Source organism: Nymphaea colorata, chromosome 9 (assembly GCF_008831285.2).
Source record: "Nymphaea colorata isolate Beijing-Zhang1983 chromosome 9, ASM883128v2, whole genome shotgun sequence".
Classification (NCBI taxonomy): domain Eukaryota; kingdom Viridiplantae; phylum Streptophyta; class Magnoliopsida; order Nymphaeales; family Nymphaeaceae; genus Nymphaea; species Nymphaea colorata.
The window spans coordinates 11725950-11748063 of NC_045146.1; the positions used below are offsets into that span (position 1 = coordinate 11725950).

General features: G+C 40.9%; 4 protein-coding genes and 1 non-coding gene across 5 annotated transcripts; all 5 read right to left on the minus strand.

The window, feature by feature from the left end:
* Positions 1 to 2745: 2745 nt before the first annotated feature.
* Positions 2746 to 4775, minus strand: LOC116261398 (short-chain dehydrogenase reductase ATA1). Its single transcript, XM_031640134.2, has 2 exons — positions 3941 to 4775; positions 2746 to 3737 (listed from the first exon to the last, which is right to left on the minus strand). The coding sequence occupies exons 1-2, from the start codon at positions 3976 to 3978 to the stop codon at positions 2945 to 2947; spliced, it is 831 nt and encodes a 276-aa protein (XP_031495994.1). The 5' UTR covers positions 3979 to 4775; the 3' UTR covers positions 2746 to 2944.
* Positions 4776 to 4918: 143 nt separating this feature from the next.
* Positions 4919 to 11083, minus strand: LOC116261397 (uncharacterized). The gene is made up of 11 exons (XM_031640133.2): positions 10682 to 11083; positions 9843 to 9945; positions 8983 to 8996; positions 8621 to 8839; positions 8292 to 8363; positions 7065 to 7154; positions 6847 to 6885; positions 6583 to 6687; positions 6052 to 6217; positions 5627 to 5736; positions 4919 to 5126 (listed from the first exon to the last, which is right to left on the minus strand). The coding sequence occupies exons 1-11, from the start codon at positions 10931 to 10933 to the stop codon at positions 5031 to 5033; spliced, it is 1266 nt and encodes a 421-aa protein (XP_031495993.1). The 5' UTR covers positions 10934 to 11083; the 3' UTR covers positions 4919 to 5030.
* An 834-nt stretch (positions 11084 to 11917) lies between these two features.
* LOC116260099 (uncharacterized) lies at positions 11918 to 16740 on the minus strand. The gene is made up of 5 exons (XM_031638192.2): positions 16372 to 16740; positions 16151 to 16199; positions 15911 to 16037; positions 12732 to 12851; positions 11918 to 12527 (listed from the first exon to the last, which is right to left on the minus strand). The coding sequence occupies exons 1-4, from the start codon at positions 16568 to 16570 to the stop codon at positions 12738 to 12740; spliced, it is 489 nt and encodes a 162-aa protein (XP_031494052.1). The 5' UTR covers positions 16571 to 16740; the 3' UTR covers positions 11918 to 12527; positions 12732 to 12737.
* A 472-nt stretch (positions 16741 to 17212) lies between these two features.
* Positions 17213 to 17293, minus strand: TRNAL-AAG (transfer RNA leucine (anticodon AAG)). The gene has a single exon. It is a non-coding gene; the product is annotated as a tRNA-Leu (tRNA).
* A 116-nt stretch (positions 17294 to 17409) lies between these two features.
* LOC116260068 (expansin-A13-like) lies at positions 17410 to 20851 on the minus strand. Its single transcript, XM_031638148.2, has 3 exons — positions 20614 to 20851; positions 20146 to 20461; positions 17410 to 17954 (listed from the first exon to the last, which is right to left on the minus strand). Exons 1-3 carry the CDS (start codon positions 20777 to 20779, stop codon positions 17645 to 17647), a joined length of 792 nt encoding a protein of 263 aa, XP_031494008.1. The 5' UTR covers positions 20780 to 20851; the 3' UTR covers positions 17410 to 17644.
* Positions 20852 to 22114: the final 1263 nt, after the last annotated feature.

A 22114-nucleotide genomic window follows, 5' to 3' on the forward strand; every position in this document is an offset into this window, starting at 1 on the left:
CATCAGCTAAACTCTGCTTCTGTACAGCTCAAAAACATGATTCCAGAAATGAAAACTGAATCCGATGCTCACTTTTAATAAAGAATTAGAATTGCATTATCAGTTGGTTTCTTGTTTGACGACAGATTTCAACAATCAACTACTCCTCTGCATTGAGGATATATATGTGAAGTATACCCATTTAACTTTTTCAAAGCTAGTCAGGCCATATAAGTACCATTTTGCTCTTCGATTTGGTAAAATCTCCGACCGCGGGGAATTGATTAGGTGGGATTTAGTAAGGCAGTACCTGAAACGAATCAAATCCTCTTAAAACCCTGTTCGTATCGTCAACTTCCACCAAGCAAAGGTCAAAGTATGTACTTCCAATTTTATGGTCAAATGTTGTGCACATAAACTCACACCCCCCTTTGTATTAAAGGGTGCGTGCTGTCCACAATATGAACCCACAGATCTGGATGCTTGTCAGTAGGAAGCCCCAAAAGGATGAGTCCAGAGAAGCACATGTTTTCCCTGTGATAACAAGGATCAGAGGGCCCATTATCAGGATTCAGGACCCCCAAAAAATAATAGCCAATGTGTTTGGACTGGGCTGCAGTAACTAGATGTTCACAAATACCATTCTGAATGTGAAATGCGATGGAGTTACTGACTGAAAATTTGTTTGTAGAATTGATCTCTAATGTTCACACCTTTGATTATGTCAACGTGAAATCAAGCACTACCAACGTCAAGATGTTATTAATCTTGTTTGTTGGGAAGAAATCCCCTGTCATTGATGACATCATATTTGGTTGGTGAAATTCTTCGAGACCTCATGCACACTAAAGAGCACACCCAGCTTCGACCTTGCAAAGGCTCACCAGAGCTGTACACAGAATCGGCTAGTATTAATTTTCCTTATATTTCTCTACAAGCAAGAGCCAACTTTTATGATATTGCCAACCAGGAAATGCAATAAATCTCCAGCAATGGTTTTCCCATCACGGTCTCTTTGTGATGCTTTTATGCGCAGTAATTGTGGAGAATACCAGTGGGTGTTGGACCTGTACTAGACCAAGTGGGTCCATGTATAGCTGGCCATACCTCAGTCCACAGTAGTTCTGGCCTTGGCTCTGCGTCCAGTTATCAATATAGCCATGTAATTAAGGATGGAACCTCAACCTCACATATTCATAATCATTCATAGTTGCTGGTTCGAAATCAGACGCTGGCGTGTGCTCGTTTGTTGAAAATGAACCATAGCGGGAAGCTCTGAGATGGACAAGATGATGGCCGCTTGTGCCTATAATTAGGAGTCAACAGAATGACAGATAGGCCGTCATGAAGCACCACGAGTATACATGAATTAGATATTGAAGTTTAGCATTTTTCTGGATGTATCTGATTATTTGAATCCGATCCCCTATATTTTCAATGACCTAACTCTGACCTGGCCTGTTCATACCCTTCAACCAGGTAGAGGGATCAAGTCACTTGATGTTTAATGTGTAACATGCATGCATGAGACACCACAGGCATGCCCATGTCAATGCAGAACTGATGATACTACTCTAACCAAGAGTGGTAATATTGGTGTTTTACAATGACAAACTACAATGCAGAGAATATAACCAGATATTGGCTGGTCAAACCAAAGCCACAAGAGAAGGAATGCATCGCATCTCTACATTTAATGTTTAAGTTCATCATGTATGAAGATTATGTGAAAATAATATATATATATTTCACACAGACATCAACATGGGTACTTAACTACGTAAGAGAAGAGTTGCAAAACAGTAGGATACTTTGATATGAGTTTTTTGTCGCTTTTCTTTGTCGGGTTTATGCAAATGCATCAAATGCGGCATCACAGAAATGTGTTTGTATTCCCACATGGCCTTCCGAAATGGTACTGTTTTACCGGAACGCATGTGGTAGAAACATTTGTTCCAATAACACGTTCCTATTAACAAAAGCCCTGTCAAAGGGACCTATATTAAGTGAGCCATGCGGGTGTTACTGAACCCGACATGGATGGGTGCAGATTCAAAGTGACAGTGATCACGTCGATCTGAATCCTATCAGCTATCGAAGGCCTTTTATCAACGCCTCGTATCTCATCCTCCAAAGATCTGGCAAAAGAAATAGACCACAATACTTTCAGGAAACTAAGGGGCGGTTGTGAGCCTTGAATATGAGACCCAAGGTCCAATTTGATGGGAAGGACTGAGGATGAAACAAACGCCCGATTTGAGACTTGCGAATTTCAGATCTGCGAAGGACTTGAAATGCATAGAAGTCATGGCAGGAAGAAACCAGTCTCCGACGATGCTGACTGATAGCTTGGTCCGATAGTAGGTACCCGATGCCTGGCCCAATGCAGAGTCTTATTAACCAGGAAAGTCGGCCAAGGTCATGGCCGCCGTTTGGCTTTTTAAAAACAAAATTTTCTTTTAAATTCTAAAAGTTTTAGTATAACCTGTATAACAAATTTGAAAAAAACCATGTTTAACGCCCTGTTAAAATTTTAAAATTATTATTAAAGCATGAAAAATTCCTACCTCCCGAAGCAAGTCATTTGCAACTTAACGATTATAATACAGCTTGCCTGTGTTTAGAAATTGTAATATTCCTCCCATAATATGGAATATCCAAGAACACCTTCACATGAAATCCGTGTCGCCTTCATATATATTTTCCAACCTTCAAATTACGTAATTAATGAAAAACATATCGTGCTACATTTGGAAACATGAGCGCTAGCTGCTTCAATGCAAAAGTAAGTGATCTCGCCTTCTCTTGCAGGTAACTGTTGGTATTACAGGCGGGTACATGAATGAATCCTTATGAACTATCGCTCTCAATGAGCGTAAGTATTCTATGCATTTATGGCAAACTTGTTCTTCTTTTGTCCTTTTCTAACTAGGCATTCAGATACTACGGTTCAATGCAATCCAAGTTACTGATATATGAATCTTAGTGTGGTATGAGCAGAAGTAAAGCCTCCATCCACCACCAAGTTGTGTCCGGTGATGAAGCCTGCGTCGTCGCTAGCTAGGAAGAGCGACGCCCGTGCTACATCCTCCATGGCCGCACTCCTGCCCTTGAGAAGGCTGCCGGACTCCGCGACCATACGCTGAATGTCATCAGCCTCCAGGTCCGGCTTGCCGAGGAATTTCCGGTAAGCATTGACGAGCATGTCCGATGGCACACCATGCGGCGAAATGCAGTTCACCCGTATCCCATGCACCCCCAGTTCACATGCTGCGCTCCTGACTAAGCCCAGCAGTGCTGCCTTAGAGAGGCTGTAGGCATGCGAGGCGAGGCCGCCCATGACCGCCGCCGAGCTGGAGGTGCAGATGATGCAGCCGCCCTTCGTCCCCATCATGGCACGGGCTGCATGCTTAATGCCATGGACCACGCCGCACACGTTCACGGCCACCAGCTTCTTCATCTCCTTCATGCTCATGGCCGCAATGCTGCCGGAGGGGCCTTCTACGCCCGCATTGTTGAGCATGATGTCCAACTGGCCGTGCCAAGTCAGCGCCACATCGACCGCGGCCTCCACGTCGGACTCACAGGCCACGTCACAGTGCACGTAGCGAGCTCCTATTTGTTTAGCCAAAGTAAGGCCCACGTCATCGAGGATGTCCGCGATGATGACGTGGGCCCCATTATGAGCGAACAGCTTAGCAGTGGCTGCTCCTATGCCCTTAGCGCCCCCTGTTATGATGGCAACTCTCCCCTTCAATCTGTCATCATGCAACAAGTAGTTCACAGATTGCATGCAGCAAGAAATTGGAGAACAGAGAAAGAAAGCTCGCGATTTTACATGATTTCTAGATTTAAAGGATGAAAAAGATTTCTTGTTGGTGAGCAAGAAAGTACGGCTACCATGACGAAGTGAGAAAAAGATTTGGAAAGCCTTTCTCAATTCATGGTTAAGACGATTTACCTTTGCTCATAAAAGCTCTTGCAGCCATTCAACTCCATTTTTCTAAAGCTGGATCCGTCGCCTCCACTTGGAGGCCAGGACTCGGTCAAGTAGATATATATCAAAGGCTGCGCATTACGTCTGGTAAAGAGTTAGAAGGGTCACGGCTCTCGCGCTCAAAAAACCAAGTACAGTTCACCAATAAATGCTCCCGCCCACTCTGGTGAACCATTCATATTGTTCTTTCATATTTTAGAGTTTCGCATGATGTCGAGAAGGATTACCAATAACAGGACTTTGAGCACCTGCCGCACCTCCCGCGTGAACATCCAAATGTATTCCCACCCATAGGTAGATGCTAGAAAGACGGGCAAGGTTTTACCGGAAAAAGGACCTTGTTATTTTGATGAGATTAGCTCGTTTCTTTTCTTGAAAATCAGACACGTTAGTCCGGAGTGAAAAGCATGGTTCCTTGGCTTTTTATATTGTAAGATATAGCAAAACCCTGGTTCAAGCATATCTCTCTCTCTCTCTCTCTGGTTCGGAAGATATTGGAAAAGATTGTGATATTTCGGTTGCAGCAGTCAGGAGCGGCGAGTTGGAGACTGCCAAAGGGGAGAAAGCTGTCAAAAAAATCACCATATTAACAGCTAAAAAGAAAAGTGGCCTACCTTATCATAAAATTTCTCTCATAATCAAAACTGTTGGCTTTGCCAATAGATCGGTATTATTTTTTAAAATTTATTTCCACACCCAATATTTTGGCAACGTCTTGCTAAGCATAAAAAGTACTAATTTGATTCAGGTCACTGGATGTTCACGTGTCGCCTCATTACAGAGTGCCTGACAGGCTTATCAGTTATCAGTGTGCTGATGGTGTTGTGGTCTTGGTGTTGTTTCACACTGTGACATAGACAAGGTACAAACAGCATCTCAGTTAATCTCTAAAAGCTTCAGCTTAGATGTGCTTCCTGCACTTTGATGCATCATGACAGAATCTTGGACAAAATTTCAGAAGCAAAGAGATTCCATAATAAATGAACGTTCCGTTATTTAACCTCATTATTTTTTTCCAAGACTAACAAAACCATGAAAATCCGTATCTTGGAAGTCAATAGGAGCCATTGCAGCGTACAAGAGTGGGTTGCATGGCAGTGGAAGCATCCCGCTCACACATCTCAGGAACAATGTTCACGATCCCTTCTTCCTGCATTCATGAAACACAATATTATTACATCCCTTGACAGCACATACCCTCCTGCACATGTACATGCTCAAGCAGAATAAGCATCTGAGTCGCCTCGGAGTTTCTTATCTTTGGGTATTTGAATTGCTCAATTTGGTGGCATTTGGTAACAATATAAATCATAAAAAGCAAGAAATTCAGAACTTTTCCAGGCATTTACAGTTTCGTGATGAAAATGTTGAATCCTTTGTATTAGCATTTGAAGATCATGTAATCCAAACTAACATCAGATTCGTTCCAACACATTGCAGCTGCTTTGTATACAAAAAGAAAATTAAACACCTTTGCTGCTATTTTGTATAAAATGAAAAGGTTGCCATGATTTTTTGCTCTACCTGTTCATACAAATGTGAGAAATTGTGTCGCTATGATTCATTTTCTCAAGGGAACAACACTGTGTTCTCAGGCAATTCACCTTCACAACATTCCAAACTTTTCCCATAGGTATGAAAAGCACAAACCTTAGCAATGTTCCTGAAGTAAGTGGTATTGTAGTTGCCAGTAGGGAAGAAGGCCTCAATGAGATCTGCCAGGACCAATTGAGGCTGAGATATTGCACCATCATACCAATCTGCATAATTCATATAGCTTAAGTTACAATCTAAACAATCCAGATTCAGCAAGCACAATTCTCAGTTCTGTTTCAAGTTGGCCCAAAAAATTTACCAATTTGGTAGCATGTGGGAATTTCATATACTAGCCGCAAACCATGTAAAGATTAGGCTGCAGTGCCAGCTCTAATATGAAAAACCAGATCCACTCATTCCTAATACCTAACAGGAATTGAAATGCTTTTTTGACAAAAATATCTTCCAACCCAAAAAGCTTTAGCACCTTTATGATAACTATTCGACTCGTCAGAAAATTCTGAAGAAAATTATCATACCTAGAGTGGAAGAATTGATGATCCGCTTGTCATATCGCCAAAGACTTTGGTTGGAAAGAAAAGCAAAGCAACTGTGGTCTTCAATGTATACATTTGCTAAGAAGTTGGAGACTTTGTAAGTTTCAGGTTCTGGAACATAAGTCTCATCTATCACCACGTCAAGCGTCTGTAAAAATTATAATAACATGACTTCAATAATGGAATTCTCAGGAAAATGCCTTCCTAATCATCATGATGAAGGTGACAAAGTTTGTGAATTCTTGTAAAGATTGCAATACTGTTAACATGCTTTAGCTTGTCTTGAGTTCAGATGGGAAACCAAAATGAGGTGAAGAGCTTGAAAGATCTTTCCTGTTGGCAGAAATGCCAAGGTTGTACTTGTAAATCCCAGTACATCTGGCAAACAACTATATTTCATGGCATGCAGGACTTCATATAAAAGTTATCAGTGCCAACAAGCCCTCACATCATATATTAAGAAATTTAAAAGTATTAACTTGTGCAATTTCTTAATGGACTGAAGGTACTTACACACAAAATTGCATGAAATTCCTCGTTATCATCAGGATCTGAGACATTATAAGTGTTCTTACTAATGGAACTGTCCAAGTTCTCACCCCCAGCAGCTTCAACATACTGCACCATACAGCCATAATTTTTGTTTTTTTTTAAAATGAATGAGCAAGGAGAAAAAAATTGCTTTCTGATAATCTACAATGCAAATCAAGTGAACATATGCCTATGGAAGTTGAAACTTTCGAAAATAAAAATGAAATAAAAAAAAGTCAGTTTTACCTCAAGTTTGTAGGGGTCTTTGGAGAAAGACCAAATCCCCTGCACATGGTGCACTAACCAAATTAAGTAAAACATATATCAAACAAAAACATTCAGTGGGTACTACTAGGAAGGCCTGTAGAAAATGAAAGCTCCTGAAACACCGGAACTCATGAAAGCTACTGTGAGTTGTGAGTCGTCTGATCCATTTGATTGGACATATGAAATTGAAGACTGACCTCATTGAACTGCAACCAAGCAGCAATTGGTTTTGGTGATGTCGTTCTGTTTGATGCAGCTGTGCTCAAACATGCATAGTTCTCCTTCACCTGTTCACCAGAATTTTTCAAGGTGGGGAATCAGATGCCTTAAATCTCAAGTCTTTTAAGGTGGATGGAGTGAAGGGTTTGGTCTAGATAAGACCACCAAGGAAGCAGGGAAACCACCGTTAGGCTATCTGTGGTTCAGATCTTCAGCTTCACTTTTTTCTAGCTGTCTTGATCCACCCAAATGGGCATGAAATGTAAGTTATTTGCAGAAATATTCAATATGTTGCTATCCATAGTGGATGTAAAGGTAGCTATAATTAGAGTTTTCTTTAGTTTACTTTATCTCACAAAGGACTCTGCTTTGACTCATCTTCTGCGTTTCCTTATATGTAAGCTACATTGAGACCTTCGCATAATTGGATGTATACATGTATCTACAGCCGCGTGCATTCAACAAATAGATATCAATGGATATATAGTGCATTCAACAAATAGATCTCGGGAGTTATATAGGTATTAGCTAATGGGTATAACACTGCTAAGACAACAGAAAGCACATGTAGCTTAATTAAATGAACAAAGATGCCTAAGTAGGTCCATGAGTTAGGTTTTCTTAGGCTATGTAAGACCGAGCAAATTGGTGCAACTCAAAACATGAACAATGAGGCACTTAGGCTGGCTTTAATAGCAGCAGATATGAGCCTGGTAACGTGATCAAGCAAAGTCAGATTTTTTTTCTCTTGGTCTCCTGCCTACTTTGGATGAGTCAAGATTGAATGAGTTTGCTGTTGCGACCTAGTAAAAGCTTATGTTAAAGAGATGGTTATAACTGCTCTTAAATCTTGAAGCTGTTTCGACCAAACCTAACCATATAGGTGTGATCTAAATGGTTGATTTGATAAGCAAATGCCTGAATCACTGGATCGTTGGAACTAGATATGTTTCAAGGGTCCGATAATATTTTAGAGGTCTAAAGTTATAAAAATGCAAACTATTGTTAACTGAAAAACGCTTTCCTATCAGATACATGATTTGAAGGTTGTTCTTTTTTCAGTTAAAACAACCAAGCAAATCAAGTCCATACGATTAAAGAAGCACTTGTACAGTCTCTTTGACAAAAGATAGCTAGAACTTAACTATCTCATTTGGATAGAGTAAAAAATATTGAACCAGCGAAGGTTGAAAATGTAAACTTACCGCCGTGAAGATGCTATTGGCCCTTGCTTCCATGTTGTAAAATGCCCCCAAGTACTTGATCCACTCTGCACGCTGAAGAGCCTCTATTTAAACAATCAACGTACTTGAAAGCGAAGAAGGCAAGGAGCATTTAGATTAACAACTTATACTCCACAACCCACATGAGTTAATTACTTTAAAATTCTAATGGGGATCAGATGCTCAAATGAACATAATATTCATGACCAACTGATAGGTGGCACTCAGGCACATGATTTAGGAACGAAATTAACGGGAAAACAAGAACAAGGAAAGAAATACGAAGTAGATCTTCCACTGAAAGCGTTTACCTGTACGGGAGTGTTCTCCACAGCGGGTAGAAACAAAGCGAAATTACACGCAAGTTCATCACCAGGCTTGCTGACGAAATGCGCAGGAAATTGAGAGAGCAGCTGAGTTTCATTGGCATTCACGACTTGTATCGATCCTTCCAGATAATATTTCAGGATACACTCCGAAGATAGCGAGTTAGAGGTGATGGCCTTCAAGCTCCCCAATTGGCCCAAGAGCTACACTGGGAGAGAAAGAAGGAATAATTATGCGAATCAAGAAAAAAGCAAGCGTCTTTCTTGTTTTCTTTTTTCTGGTTGAAGTGGCGTTCGGTGGCCACAACCTAACGGGAATCCCATGCAGAAGTGTACAGCTTCCTTACCTCCAAAAACGACACTGCCAAAGATAGAAAATGAAAAAGGGTTAGAGGCTGGAAATCTACAATCGGAAGCTGTGAATCCCACGGTTTTTCTTTATTCTGGAACCGTAGGTTTTAATAATATATAAAAAGCTTGATTTGTAAATGAGATTAAAAACCCATTGCTTTTAGTTTGTCCGGTCATATAGCACGGCCTGCGCATAAAAAAATGTCACAATCTTTTATTGGCCACTTTAATTTGGCACCATCTTGTTAAATTTATGAAGAAATCCTAAATCATTGGACGGGCACGATCTAAGATAGAGATGACCTGCCCATCAACCTAAAGCACGGCACTCTCATGCTTATCTGAAAGTGAAAGTTGCGAAAATCCTCTCCCATCAATCATAGGCCGATGTAGTCGTGGATCCGAAACAGTTATTTCCAAATCTCAGCTCATACAGGCCGTATCGACCGATACGACTCACATATGTGAGCCGGTATGACAAAGAAAAAAATTTTAAAATAAGTTTTCGTTTTGTTTCTTTTGATGATCCACATGTACGGTAAGCCGATGCATATAATTGAAGCACATTGTTTTATAAGGTTTCCGCTAGGAAAAATAATGTGATACTAAAATATCGGGAAAAAAAGCATATGACATGACCCAATCACTATATGCGACAATGCAGAGGCTGGCCGCAATGTTCTTACCCAAAGTATATTTGAATAAAATAATATTTAAAAACAAATTTTGAATTGAAAGAAATGGTTTTGCTTCGATGCCAACAAGTTCATGAACATGCAATCAGTTCCTGCCCAAACCCCGGAGTTCCTGATCTTGGTCAGCTTTCAATGCAAATCAAAGTTGAGACGCAGCTTACGTGGGAAAGCGGAGGTGTCGACGGAGAAGTTGGAGAGCGGGACGATGAAGGATTTGATTCGCGATGTGCAGTACTTGACACGCCCCGCCATCCTCGACGTGTTCTGCAAATGCTCCACCGACAAATTTCTTCCTTTAATGTTCTTTCTTTGCATATGTACATTGGCACAAAGATGAAAGCTTCTTCAAGCTCCGTAAAGAGAGAAACTAAAATTCATGAACTTATACTGAAATCACGAACTTGGTCCCCAAGTTCTCATTCTTTTTTACTCATCAAGAAAGCATCTGCCCACTGTTTTTTTCTGGGTTTTTGGCAATTAATTAATGATCGTACCCGTCGCAGCAGGCGACAAGATGGTTCACATGTCGAATATCTTACACCACAAGAGAAACGAGTCTTCCTCTCCTAATCGTAGACAAGCCGGCGTTAGGAAGGCCTCTACGCTTTACCAAATTCAGGTATTCGACCACTCTTCATCTCTTTCTCGATTCTAACTTTTAACCAGGCAAACGGAGCCTGTGCTAGACACAGGAAGTTGCAGACAGAGATGAAGTCCAACAAAAACTTCATACGGATCACTTCTCTTCCAGTATGGTAGCTTCGGCTTCACTCATTAGTAAACTACGTCATTTGTGTTGATAGCCAAAGTTCGGGAGATCGGCTAGAAACAGTTGCTAAAGCTAACTCCAAATAATGCACTTGGAGATCTCTCACATATGACGTCTCTAATGGGGAAAGAGAAAAACAGAGAGAGAGAGAGAGGAGACAGTTCTTATGTCGTCCCGCTTCTGACCTTTTTATGATGCAAAGAAAGATGGTGTAAGGGATGGAACTTTTACCTGAATTAGAAGGTAGCTCTTAGCATCAATGGCATTTTTTATGACTTTGAAGCTCTGGCCGTAGTAACTGTGGAAATATTGAGCAAATTCTACATGGGAAATGTTGCCTACTGCAGGAGCCGGAGATGCACCCGAGCACAAGGTTATGGGGGAGAATGAGAGGAGGAGGAGGAGGAGGAAGGATTTCAATGGAGAAAAGGCCATGGATGGAGATGAAGCCGGGAGCTTCTTCTTCTTGTTCATCTCCTTCATGACTCCTCATGCTCCAAATTTAATAGGAGAGCAAGAAAATGTATGGGGACACAGAGGAGCATTTTGAGCAGCTTTTCCACCTCGTCTTGTTTTTTCTCCACTTCTCGATCTTCCCTTTCTCTGAACTAAAGCGAGCACCCGTGACCAGAGTGGTTGGGTAGAGACAATATCATTGTGAGCATGCATGTTTAGCTCATGTGTTCCATCTCCTGAGATGCCAACTTTACCCCCTTCTCTTAGGTTTTTCAATGACATGCGCTTACCCAATTCCCATTTTATTGTGTATCAAATCTATTATTTTTAGAAACAAAAATAAATCAATACGATTGTGATAGCAAAATTGACAACATAGATTGGATTTTTAACACATTTTTATGTTTTTTTCTTTTAAAGTTAAAAAGTTCGACACACGCTTCGAGATGCTGATTCAGTGAAGAGGGCTAGTTTGGTCAGTGCGAGCCAAACGAGTCGAGCGTTTCACGGGGATGGATGACCTTTGGAGTCGGTAAAAGGAATGAAGGGAACTGTTTTCTTCCCATTCTTTAAAAGGCCAGAAAAGTAAGAATTGATAGCTTTTGGATCCATTTGGGGATCCATGGCGTCGTTGTCCCTTCCGAGAGGCATCTCGTTGAGAAACTCAAGATGTCCTCCTCGAGCAGGCCAACTGCGGCGGATCCTGACCTAAAACCACGTGGGTCCGGACGACCGATGCAGACGATTGCACGTTCCTGTGAACTTGTCGACCCATTTAGATCCAACTACCCGACTCCTTATTCAGACGGCGAGGTTCGTATAAGGAACATAAAGAGAAAAAAAACACAAAATAACATAAGGGTTTTTTCATTAACTAAAAAACTCATTACAAATTTTACCTAAACGCTCTTCAATAGGGTAAAAAATGATCTATGGCCTAGAACCAAGCAAAAGAGAAAAAAATCCAAAATATGAAAATAAATCTTGTTGCTTTGCTCCTGTGTGATTCTCCATGGGTTGGAAGAGAGTCGGTCTCGACGAATCAAATTTCAGTTCCAAATATACACCTGTAGAAGGTGGAAGAGAGTCGCCATCGACGAATCGAATTTCATCTCCAAACATATACATGTGGGAGGCAGCATTGGGTTTGAGTCGTTCCAGCGAAGGTTGAATTCAGGTCTAAGGTTTACATAACGGCTTCAGCATGTGTTTTGGGTTTTAATGTTAGATTGGGTTTGGGTATGAAAACAGGAAAAAAGGAAAAAGAAGGGCATCCTATTTTCGAATCAGGATGAACTGTCCATTTTGAATTTTCAAACTCTTAAAAGCAGTAAGAAAGCTAATTAATAGATCTTAAAATGTTTTCTTTTCAGTGAAAGGGCATACATCCGCTTGATTCAGCCCAATTTTGAGAACAATGATGATTAGTCTGGCTTTTATTTAAGCACAACACGGACACACACATATATGGGGTCAAGCTATGTATCAATTCAAATGCTGAACAAACATGTTATCAACCAAGTTAAGATTAACTCAAATAATCCTGAAATATTTTAGGTCTTGTGCGTCCAAGCCAATGGCATGTGTTTATCTACTTGTGATTGCACCATCATGCACAATTCTGCAAACATTAATAAAAGTTGGCAGTCAAATGTAATTAATAAAATCTGGTAGTAAAAGATGATTAGTTAGATTATTTCCCACAAATGAAGGAAGAATCTGTTGTAAGACGGTAGAGAGAAAAATATGTGAACAGTTCAGCTTTATCCATTAAGACTGCAAGGCAAGAACTATTACGATAACAGTAAGTGCAGAATATACATACATGTAATCAGGGGATGCCTCTCAGCTTCTTGTACTCTTCAAGGTTCAGGAAGTAATCCTTGCTCTTGAGCCAATCCTCTGGCTTGGGCATTAAAATTGCTACATAACCTTCTCTAGCAGCCTAAGTCATTGAAAGGACAAGAAATAAATTTATGGCAATTTTTACCAGTATTCTCATTTGCAATTAGAAATTTGAGAAACTTCAAGAGAAAATAGGTCCTCCTCTGCTAAACAATATTTGACAGGAAAAAGAAAATAGTACATTTCTGTTTGTACAGAAATGTGTACAGAAAAACAAGAACCAGCAAGTAGAATCACGTGCTTCTAGGATTCAATTTGAAAGGGGAAAAACAATGGGACTCATAATTTATCCATTGGTTGGTGAATGTAGTCATGCACACTAAAAGAAGGGGTAAATGTGCACCATTCCTGCTAAACCCTTGTCATGTGATGTGAGAAACATGCTGTTTTCTCTGAACTAACTAAACTATCCCTATTTTTCACCATATCAGGGATGCACACAACCCCATGCAAAGGTCTTACAGTTAGTGTGTTGGTTTCCTCTAAAAGTTTTTTCCTTCAAGCCCCATTATCAGAGAAATAAGATATCTAAAGCAGCTTCACATACGTAAGAGTTATACCAGCTTGTTGCAGAACAACGAATTTTGCCAATTACAGCAGATACTACTTTTAAGATGTGAAAACTTCCTGTCAGACATACAGTTCCATCTTCGTAGAAGTTTCCTAATATATCATCATCTTTTCAAGTTCTCTAGATCCCCATCCTCCACTTTTTGTTAACCAAGACAAAATCCATTGTACACATTACGCGCTGTCAAAGGGATTAACAGAAACTTCCCAACTGAAAAAAGGGTCTTGCCCTCAACTGAAGAATGATCCTGGAAACTAATCAATTTTTTAAAAAAAAAAACATAATAAGCATTTTTTTAGAAGCTAAATATACTAATATGTTCTCCATACTGAAAAACCTAAGAACCAACACAAAAAAATATGAACGTTAAAACACACTGATCCAAACGATTTTGGTCTATAAAATATTATCCACAGACTAAGAAAACATGGTTTCAATGTCAACTACATGTTTTTGGACATGAAGACACATTCGTGCAGTTAGTTTCATGAAGAATAACTTGCAAATATGAAAATTTCACGTTACTTGTTAAAGTATAAATGAAGACTCAAACTGCCTTTCTTCCTACTTACCAACCAAGTTAATTAAAGTTATTTTGGATGCTGTTGATGGAAGGATATGGGTGTCCAAATGTTACAAAGGAGAGCATGGATTTAAAAACTTCAAAAGAGAGAGATGACCTTTGAAAATGGCTAATAAGATGATGATTATTATGGAAAGAACTCTTTTTAAACGATTATAAGTCCATATGCTCGTGCACTTGGAAAATGAGTCTCATAATTTTCACCAAACAACGCAAAAGAATTACCAAATGAAAATCCATTACAGGAAATTAAGGATATGCACCATACAGTCAGCATACATGTGATGGTCATAGTGAAAGGACTTTAAGAACCAAGCAGGTTGTTGCATGGAATGGTCAGCCTGCCAACAGATTGAGCAGCAGGCAGACTGCAGATTTTCCAATATCTTGTGAGAGGCAGAAACATGAGCTTCACTTCCAAGGAGACACACACACTTGATAAGCTATTGAATTGATTAAAGAAGCAAGCAAGTTGTGGAAGTTCGAGTTAATGCACCCAGCCAATGTTCAATCAGTCAGTCTCAGCAGGTTGCCAATCATATACCGCAGTGTTAAGTAAAGTGGGTTCCTTCAGTAGCTTATCATCCATTTCAAGAAGGGATCCTTTTACACAGAACCTGCAAAACATCCCTAAGCCAAAATTATTGGGATAAAAAAATAAAATGCACCACAAAATCATCAGACAAGCTTGAATCAAACAATGAAAGGTTTGTCATTTGCAAAAACATTGCATGAAGCAGACTTGGCCTGAAGATGCTGTGCATTCTGCAGAATAATGATTTGACCCCCTTGTGAATTATCAGAAACTATATAATATATAAAGACTCAAAAACCATGAATTGGAAGAAACATTAGGAAATCCTACAAGTCATAAGGAAATGGATGCAATCACCAAAAACAAAGCTCTTTTATATAGGCAAGCATTAGAGTACTAATAACACAATAGGCGCCCTAAGTTTGACAGACTCACATCCCCATGGTTCCATGCATTAAGACCACAAACCAGCTTCCAAAATGCATATTTTGCTAGATGAAATGTAAAAGGGAAACCGACAATTAGATGTCACACATTTCTCTGAAGAAGACCAGGAAAGTAGGTGGAGGCATACAAACCATCAAGCCAGGATAGGTGAAAGTTGACTGCCAACCTCAGAGGCTTATCAATGTGCCTGAAGACAGACTAGTAGATGCAGGACACTCCATGCTGATCAGAGGTTAATCAGTGTGCCTGAAGACGGATCAGTCGATGCAAAGAGTCCCAGATGGTAGGACTGAGGCAGTTACTGATTTCTTCTAAAGATCAAACAAAACCCAATATCATAAAATAGTGTCAACCAATCACAGGGAGAATTTTTTTGTGTCATGATCAATTCAGGGTAGAGGCCAACACCATGTTTAGATGTGCCAAGTCTGAAGTACGACTACCAATTCTACTTGCATGACTATGTCTTGTAGTTTCACAAGAACCTTGTAGAGATTACAATCTCCTCTGCCGCTCAGGTTCTAGAAATCAAAAATAGAAATTTTTCTTCACCGAGGATCAAGTACTGATAGCAGAAAGAATGTGGTGAACAGAGATCAAACAGCGAAAAACAGTTCAATGCTACAATCATGACAAGTACTTCCATGCTCATCCATTCTCAATGTCAGTTTCCCTTGTGGAGGGTAAAACGAAGCACAGAACTGGCACGCACAACTAGTATCAAAACTCAGCATTCGGACCCAAAAAATTGCCACCGTAGCACGAATTTGAATTATCCATAAAGCACAGATATCATGCAGCCGTCACTCAGACTCCGCTGCACAGTACGTGGCTCGTTGGAAAACATCAAGCACCATCTACCAAACAAATAGAGCGTTAACCATGTAATCAACTACGATCCTTAAAAAAACCACATATGAATCAAAATAGAACGAACAAGCAAAATCATGCAGAGCTGGTAACCTTCTTCCGCTTGCCGATGACCTTCATCTCGCTCTTGTCAGTCTTTCGGGTGTTGAAATCAACAGCCGTAATCCCTGCCTCCTCCGCTAGGGCTACGTGAGTCGGTGCCAAACAGACCACACGCAATCTACAAAACTAGCATCAAAAGCCAATGAAGAATGCGTCGACGTCTCTGAGAAGCATTTGACCCGGAAAAGTTAAGTACGAGAAAAAGAAAAAGGAAAGAAACAGAAATTCTACCCGTTAGCATGGCGATAAATATAATGATCGTGGCCGGTCTTCAGAAAGTCTGGTAATCCGAAAACCGGGAACGTTAGAGTCCTTCAAACCCGCAGTCTAAGAAAATCACGAAGAATAAAGACCCTAACGCCCAAAGGCGAGCAGAATAAGATACTCAGGGCTTTTCTCCTTCATCGATATCCACGTGAATGAACGTAGAGAAAGGTGACTGGGCACGTTACCGGCAACGAAATTGCAGTGGACGGCAGACGGGGGTACGACCGGCAGTTGGTCTGGGTCGGGAAGTAGCAACCTTTCCAATTCCTCCTCTTCTTCTTCGTGCTCGCGCTTCATCACATCTTCTGCCCCGTGGCTTTTGAGTCGCTTCCTCAGATTAAGCTCGCCCTGGTCAATGGGCGTGGGGCTCGCGGGCGCCTCCATCGCCGTCTCCGTCTTGGTTGAGGACGGCGTTTTTGAATCCCCGAGAGAGGGAAAGAAGACTCCCGCAACCGCGCCAGAGTTTATTTTCCCGCGAATTACAGGGACGCTATCCGGCCATATAATGATGATATTGGCGGTGCCGCAGGGGTTTGGGTCTGAGGTGTCCAACAAGTCGGGATGGGTTGCAACTTGCAATTCACAAAGGTGCAGCTTGACTTTATTTATTTATTCTGCATACTTGTATAAGTAAAGTGCTATTTAATAAGAAATATATGGTGTTCTCCGTTCATATATTTTAAAAGTATATATGCTAAAAAATACTATGCTCCCGTTATATAGAATAATGTGACTGAGATACTAAGAAATATCTCCAAGCGGGCCCCAATCCAAAGTTAACGGTGGGACCCTGAAGGCAGGGTCTGGTTGCTACCACAATCTTGGCCATTGGATTTTGCAAGTGATCGAAATGGCAGTATTCGAGTCTTATAGTATGTTTAAAGCAAAAAGTCGAATCGACATTGAAAAACCCTGCATACCAGAAAAACCAGTCGCGTCTAAATACATCGGGCCGTCCAAATATCATTTTTTTTTTAGGACGAGGCAAAATTGCGGAAAACGAGTTGGTGACGCATAAAAGGAATTTGTTGAGAGTGGGATTTGAACCCACGCCCTTTCGGACCAGAACCTTAATCTGGCGCCTTAGACCAACTCGGCCATCTCAACTTAAGTTGCGTTGTTTCTTCGAGCATCGATTTTATGATTGCATGCGGGAGAGATCCCCACGCACTAGAGTGAACCGGCAAGACAAGGAAAAAAGAAAACATGAAGTGTAGGCCACATAAATAAATATTCCTTTGCATGATGCAAATTAGTCAAGCATCCACATCACAATCGATACCATGCTCACCCCCACACTACAACAACCATCTTCTTTTCTTTTCTTGCAACTCTTCGTATCTTTTAATGGACAATTTTTTCTTCCCAATCACTCATCAACCTTTTCGTTCTTTTCCACTCAGACGCCAGAGAAAAAGAAACAAGAAAAACAGAAAAGATAGAAGCCGATGATCCGTGTCATAAGGGAAACTGCTTTCCTTCAAAAGTCTGTCCAAACGCCCAAGTCGATGGTGCAACGTTGTAGCACGTCAGGGTCTTCCCATCACTGGCGGTCACCTCAAACGAGAGCCCCTGATTCTTTAGATCTGCATTGCAGTGCCAGTTTTGGCCCCAGTTCCTTGCCATCGGAAGCCATCCCGTGGCGGACCCCTTTATCTTCACGCCGACAACGTCGCCGGCGCCGGCGACATTGGTGATGAGGACGGAGTGGAAGAAACCAAAGCCGTTGATGGTGAACCGGGTTCCCCCAGCCCTCAAACACTTGACCCTGCAATCGCATCATCCATTTCATTAATGGAAATTCTCTGAAATCGCTTTCTCATGCAAACTCTCCCACTCACTACCATCTACGCCTTCTTGCACACCAGGTTCAATAATGGCTAGCACCGGTGGCCGCACCAATTAATAAAACAGTGCTCAACATAAATGAAGTCAATATCGCTATAGTATCCGCCCATGTGCATAATATCAGCTGGAAATTAAAACGATGCTGCAGGATACTAGATTATCAAATATCTTTTATTCTGTTAAATTAAAATGTAAACTGAAAAATAGCCCTGCCGACAGGCCGGAACCGTGCGCATCGGCCGAATGAAAACTGATGCTGACAACAATCCTCTTTTGTAATAATAAGTATCAGTAAATTAAGTGCTTTGCTGATAACTTCACAAAGCCATACATTTTGGAAATTTCAACTAACAATAATAACATTCCGAGAAAACATGTCTGGAATCCCATGGTTGGCTATCTTACTGAGATATGAAACTGTCTTATATCCATCATCCATGATTCTTTTTCCAGTAAATATTGTTCGGTCTCATGTCTTTTTAAAGATTACCTAGATGCGTTAAGGAGCAACTATCAGATGATGAATTAATTGTCATTTAGGACCCCTCTTTTGTCGTTTCACTGACGAATGACATCAAAAGAAGGACATTGGGTCCAATTTTTCAAGGCAGACCTTCATGGAGAAATGTACGACAATGTCAGAATCACCATATGGAGTGCATTCTTATCAAGATGCATTGCAAATAGTGGGGACATTTTGTTCAGTTCTGATTTATAGCTTAAGTAGCTAAAGCTAAATATCTTTAATGACAAATTTTCTTCCACTTATGGTTTTACAAAGGAAAAGAAGGGAAACCGGTGGACTCTAACTTTGATTAATAAGGGTTCCAATGCTTCATAATGGTTAAAAAATTGGCAGTCAACAACAAGAAAGTCTTGGCGTTTATCAAGCCTCTAGCAAGAAAATTTTTCTCTCAAACAAAAGAGTAGGTAGGTCTTCCTGTATTTGATACAGCAGGTGTATCATTCTGCAGCAAAATACCATCGAATCCGGCCTCTAACGGTGTTTCTCAACATTTTAGTTTGATATATAATTCATCATTATTAAACGTTTCAGTGGGTCGTCTTTAACAACTTTGATTTCGTTTTTGTTTATGACTGAAAAAGTTGTGCCAAGACAGCTTGTGATAGGCCATTTTCCTCAAACAACTAACGTCTCAAACAATCTTGAAAAAGGACATAGGAACCATAACTGTGTGTTACTAATAAAAGTTAGAAGCATATGAATTTTATATATCTTTAAACCCATCATGAAATAGTAAACCACATACGGATACAAAAGTATTATTATTGATTGCATCTATCATTTCCTGTCTCGTTTTCCTTCTCCCTCTCTTCAAGAATGAAAAACAAAAAACGACTATGTATTTTTCTGAAATTTTAGAAGAAGAACCTTATAGCATTTTCAAAAGCATGGCACTAACTAAATTGATGAAAGTGAATTTTGTGTACCGCCCACCCTTCCCTTGCGCTGCACCGCTCAAACCCAACCTCCCACATGCTGCCGACGACAACGAACGCCCGCGGGGGCCCACTCCTAAAGTGTGGGACCCACAGAAAAGCACGGCCTGACCAAGGCCCAAGCACCACCAGATGTGGGACTTTTAAGATCAACGGCTTAGGAAGTGCCGGCAATGCTCTAATACGTCAAAGCAGCATCTCGCGGTGCCTCGAGGAAGATATCATTTCTCACCTCCGCAAGGTTTGTTATTCTTCTCAAACTAACAAATGGACCTAAATGCCCTTCGCATTGCAAGGCCTACCTAGCGCCTTTTACAATGATTTGCAGCAGACAGAGAACGCGTAAAAGCTTTTTAACACACTCTCTAGTATCTAATCTATTCTATAGCAGTAATATCTTCAGTGAGAATTCACAGAAGCGTCGATTTTGAAGAAAAAGAACAGCAGAATGAGAAAAGTATATAATTTCTAAGTGTAACCATGTTCACAAATTGAAACTATTTAAGACTGATTGTTGAAAGGAAAAAAAAGGGAAGCAATTCTGAACATACTCCCCGAATGAGGCTATTTTCGTCATTCAAAAAATAAACGCGCGTGAATCGTCATCGTTGGCAGAGAACGAGCGGGAGAGGGGTTTGGCTTGATCATACCTCCGATAGTCGACGGGCATGTTTCCGGCCTTCCAGATGGCGATCTTCTCGAAGGCGGCGATGGGCATGACGAAGTGCTGGTTGGGAGGGTTGCACCAGCCGCCGGAGTCGAGGGGGAGGGCGTAGTTGGGAGGGCAGAAGTTGGTCGCCGTCACGACGATCGAGGTTCCCGGGATGCACCACTGCAGGTCCTCCACGCACTTCAGCTCGTAGCACCCACCGCACCCTTCCCCTTTTCCGAACAGCGCTCCGCTCAGCGCCACCGTGCTCAGCCCATAGCCTTTCTTCCCTAGATCCCCGTACCCACACGCCCCCTCTGTTCCTCCGCCGCAGCCGCCCACCACCACCATCACATTAATGCAAACAGGGAGACGATCGAAATTAATCAGAAGTTCCAACGTTTCCGTACAAATTGGTGGGAAAATAGATTCCCGATTGCTCGTGAGGAAGAAAGAAGAGAGAGAGTACCGAGGGTGTCGAGGGGATCGTTCGCCGCGTAGTACGTCGCAGTTGCGCGCTTCCATTCATCTGTCTGGAGGGAGAGAGAGGATGAAGAGACGATAAGAAGGGAAGATGGCGATGGCAGGAAGAAGACGAAGAGGAGGAACAGAAGGCTTAAGGAGCCGACGACCATCTCTCTCCTTTTCTCTCTCTCTCTCTCTTGCAGATCTGAGTGAAGCAGTGTGAGAGTGAGGCTTTCTCCTTTTTTTTTTCTCGTCTTTTTTTTTACCCTCACCGTCAGTGGAGCCCGGCTTGTTTTTGGATTGGATTTGGATTTGACCCTCGGTCCAAACATGAGAACATTAACGAATAAAACAGCCTTGAACATGGAAGGGGGAGGGCTTTGGCTCGCCCTTCTAATCTTCAGACATCTCCTGCTCACACAAAATTCAGATTTTTTTTTTTGAAATCCAAGAAAAAATAACAAATAAAGGGTGGGTAGCTATTTTAAAAACCCATTCTCTATTCTTAAAAACTTTAAAAAACTCATAGTTTCTCTCCATCGTCTAATTTCTTCTCCTTTTTTATTTTCCTATCCAAGTGGACCAAGTCCCAGGCTTTACTCCTTGGAAAACGCTAAGAACTGGGTTTGCTTTATTTTGTATTTTTCTCCCTTTAAATATTGGTCGTTCTTGATCAGTGAAGGTTTAGTGTGGGTTTCACCTAAAAGGACCACTGCTTGGTTGGGATCATCGGCCAAGAGCAAGGAACAACAATCTAATCACAAAAAATGTCTTGGCAATTAATTATAAAGAGATACACACATAAAAACTTCACAAGTACATCAAAGCGAAAAAAATACTCTCTCTCTCTCTCTCTCTCTCTCTTATTGATTGAGTGAGATTTTACCGTGATCACAAAGTCTACATGCAATTTATATGATATAATTAAGATTGTACTTTCACGCAACGAGAGGTCTATTCGTTGGATGGTGGTTGGTTGGATTTAGTACCTTCGAGTCAAGTAGAAAAGGCCAGCGATCAACAGTGAAGGTGCATGGTTTTGATGGGACTGTTGCCTGATTATAGCTCTGCTAGGATGAGAAAATGATATTATATGAGAAGCTGATACTTTGTTTGTCACAAGGGGAGGGGAAACGGAATCATGGGAATTCGAAATCAGTAGCTCCTTGTTTGGCACAAGGGAAAAACAATCATAAGAATCGAAATCATGGGAATCTAAATGTCATGATACATTTTCTAAATAGGCCCTCTATTTTAAAAAACTTACGAGCCTAGTAACACTCTCTTTCTTGCTTTCTTGGAACTACTGTTCAACCAGTAGAAAACTCCCTAAACGAGTCGAGTTCAAGTTAAGTGGGTTGAGATCAATTAAACTCGGTTAAGTTTTGTTTTGAAAAAGAAAACATATAAAGTATGTCATGTAAAATTATTAAAAAAATAGCACATCATGATCAAGCCAAATTATGGCTTGTTTAATAATCGAGTTTTAAGAAATCAAGCTGAAT

Bases quoted from the DNA above. Each gene is read 5' to 3' on its own strand.
- LOC116261398 (XM_031640134.2), bottom strand. From the start codon at position 3,978: ATGGAGTTGAATGGCTGCAAGAGCTTTTATGAGCAAAG. The intron at 3,738-3,940 runs GTAAATCGTCTT...GCATGATGACAG, and splicing joins AAGAGCTTTTATGAGCAAAG to ATTGAAGGGGAGAGTTGCCA.
- LOC116261397 (XM_031640133.2), bottom strand. From the start codon at position 10,933: ATGAAGGAGATGAACAAGAAGAAGAAGCTCCCGGCTTCATCTCCATCC. The intron at 8,364-8,620 runs GTAAACGCTTTC...GAGGCTCTTCAG, and splicing joins TGGAGAACACTCCCGTACAG to CGTGCAGAGTGGATCAAGTA. The intron at 5,127-5,626 runs GTTTGTGCTTTT...TCATGAATGCAG, and splicing joins ACTTCAGGAACATTGCTAAG to GAAGAAGGGATCGTGAACAT.
- LOC116260099 (XM_031638192.2), bottom strand. From the start codon at position 16,570: ATGGAGGCGCCCGCGAGCCCCACGCCCATTGACCAGGGCGAGCTTAAT. The intron at 16,038-16,150 runs GTAGAATTTCTG...CTAGTTTTGTAG, and splicing joins ATTTATCGCCATGCTAACGG to ATTGCGTGTGGTCTGTTTGG. The intron at 12,852-15,910 runs GTTACCAGCTCT...TCAATGACTTAG, and splicing joins TCATCGGCAAGCGGAAGAAG to GCTGCTAGAGAAGGTTATGT.
- LOC116260068 (XM_031638148.2), bottom strand. From the start codon at position 20,779: ATGGTCGTCGGCTCCTTAAGCCTTCTGTTCCTCCTCTTCGTCTTCTTC. The intron at 20,462-20,613 runs GTACTCTCTCTC...GCGGAGGAACAG, and splicing joins CGATCCCCTCGACACCCTCG to AGGGGGCGTGTGGGTACGGG. The intron at 17,955-20,145 runs GTATGATCAAGC...ATGCGATTGCAG, and splicing joins ATGCCCGTCGACTATCGGAG to GGTCAAGTGTTTGAGGGCTG.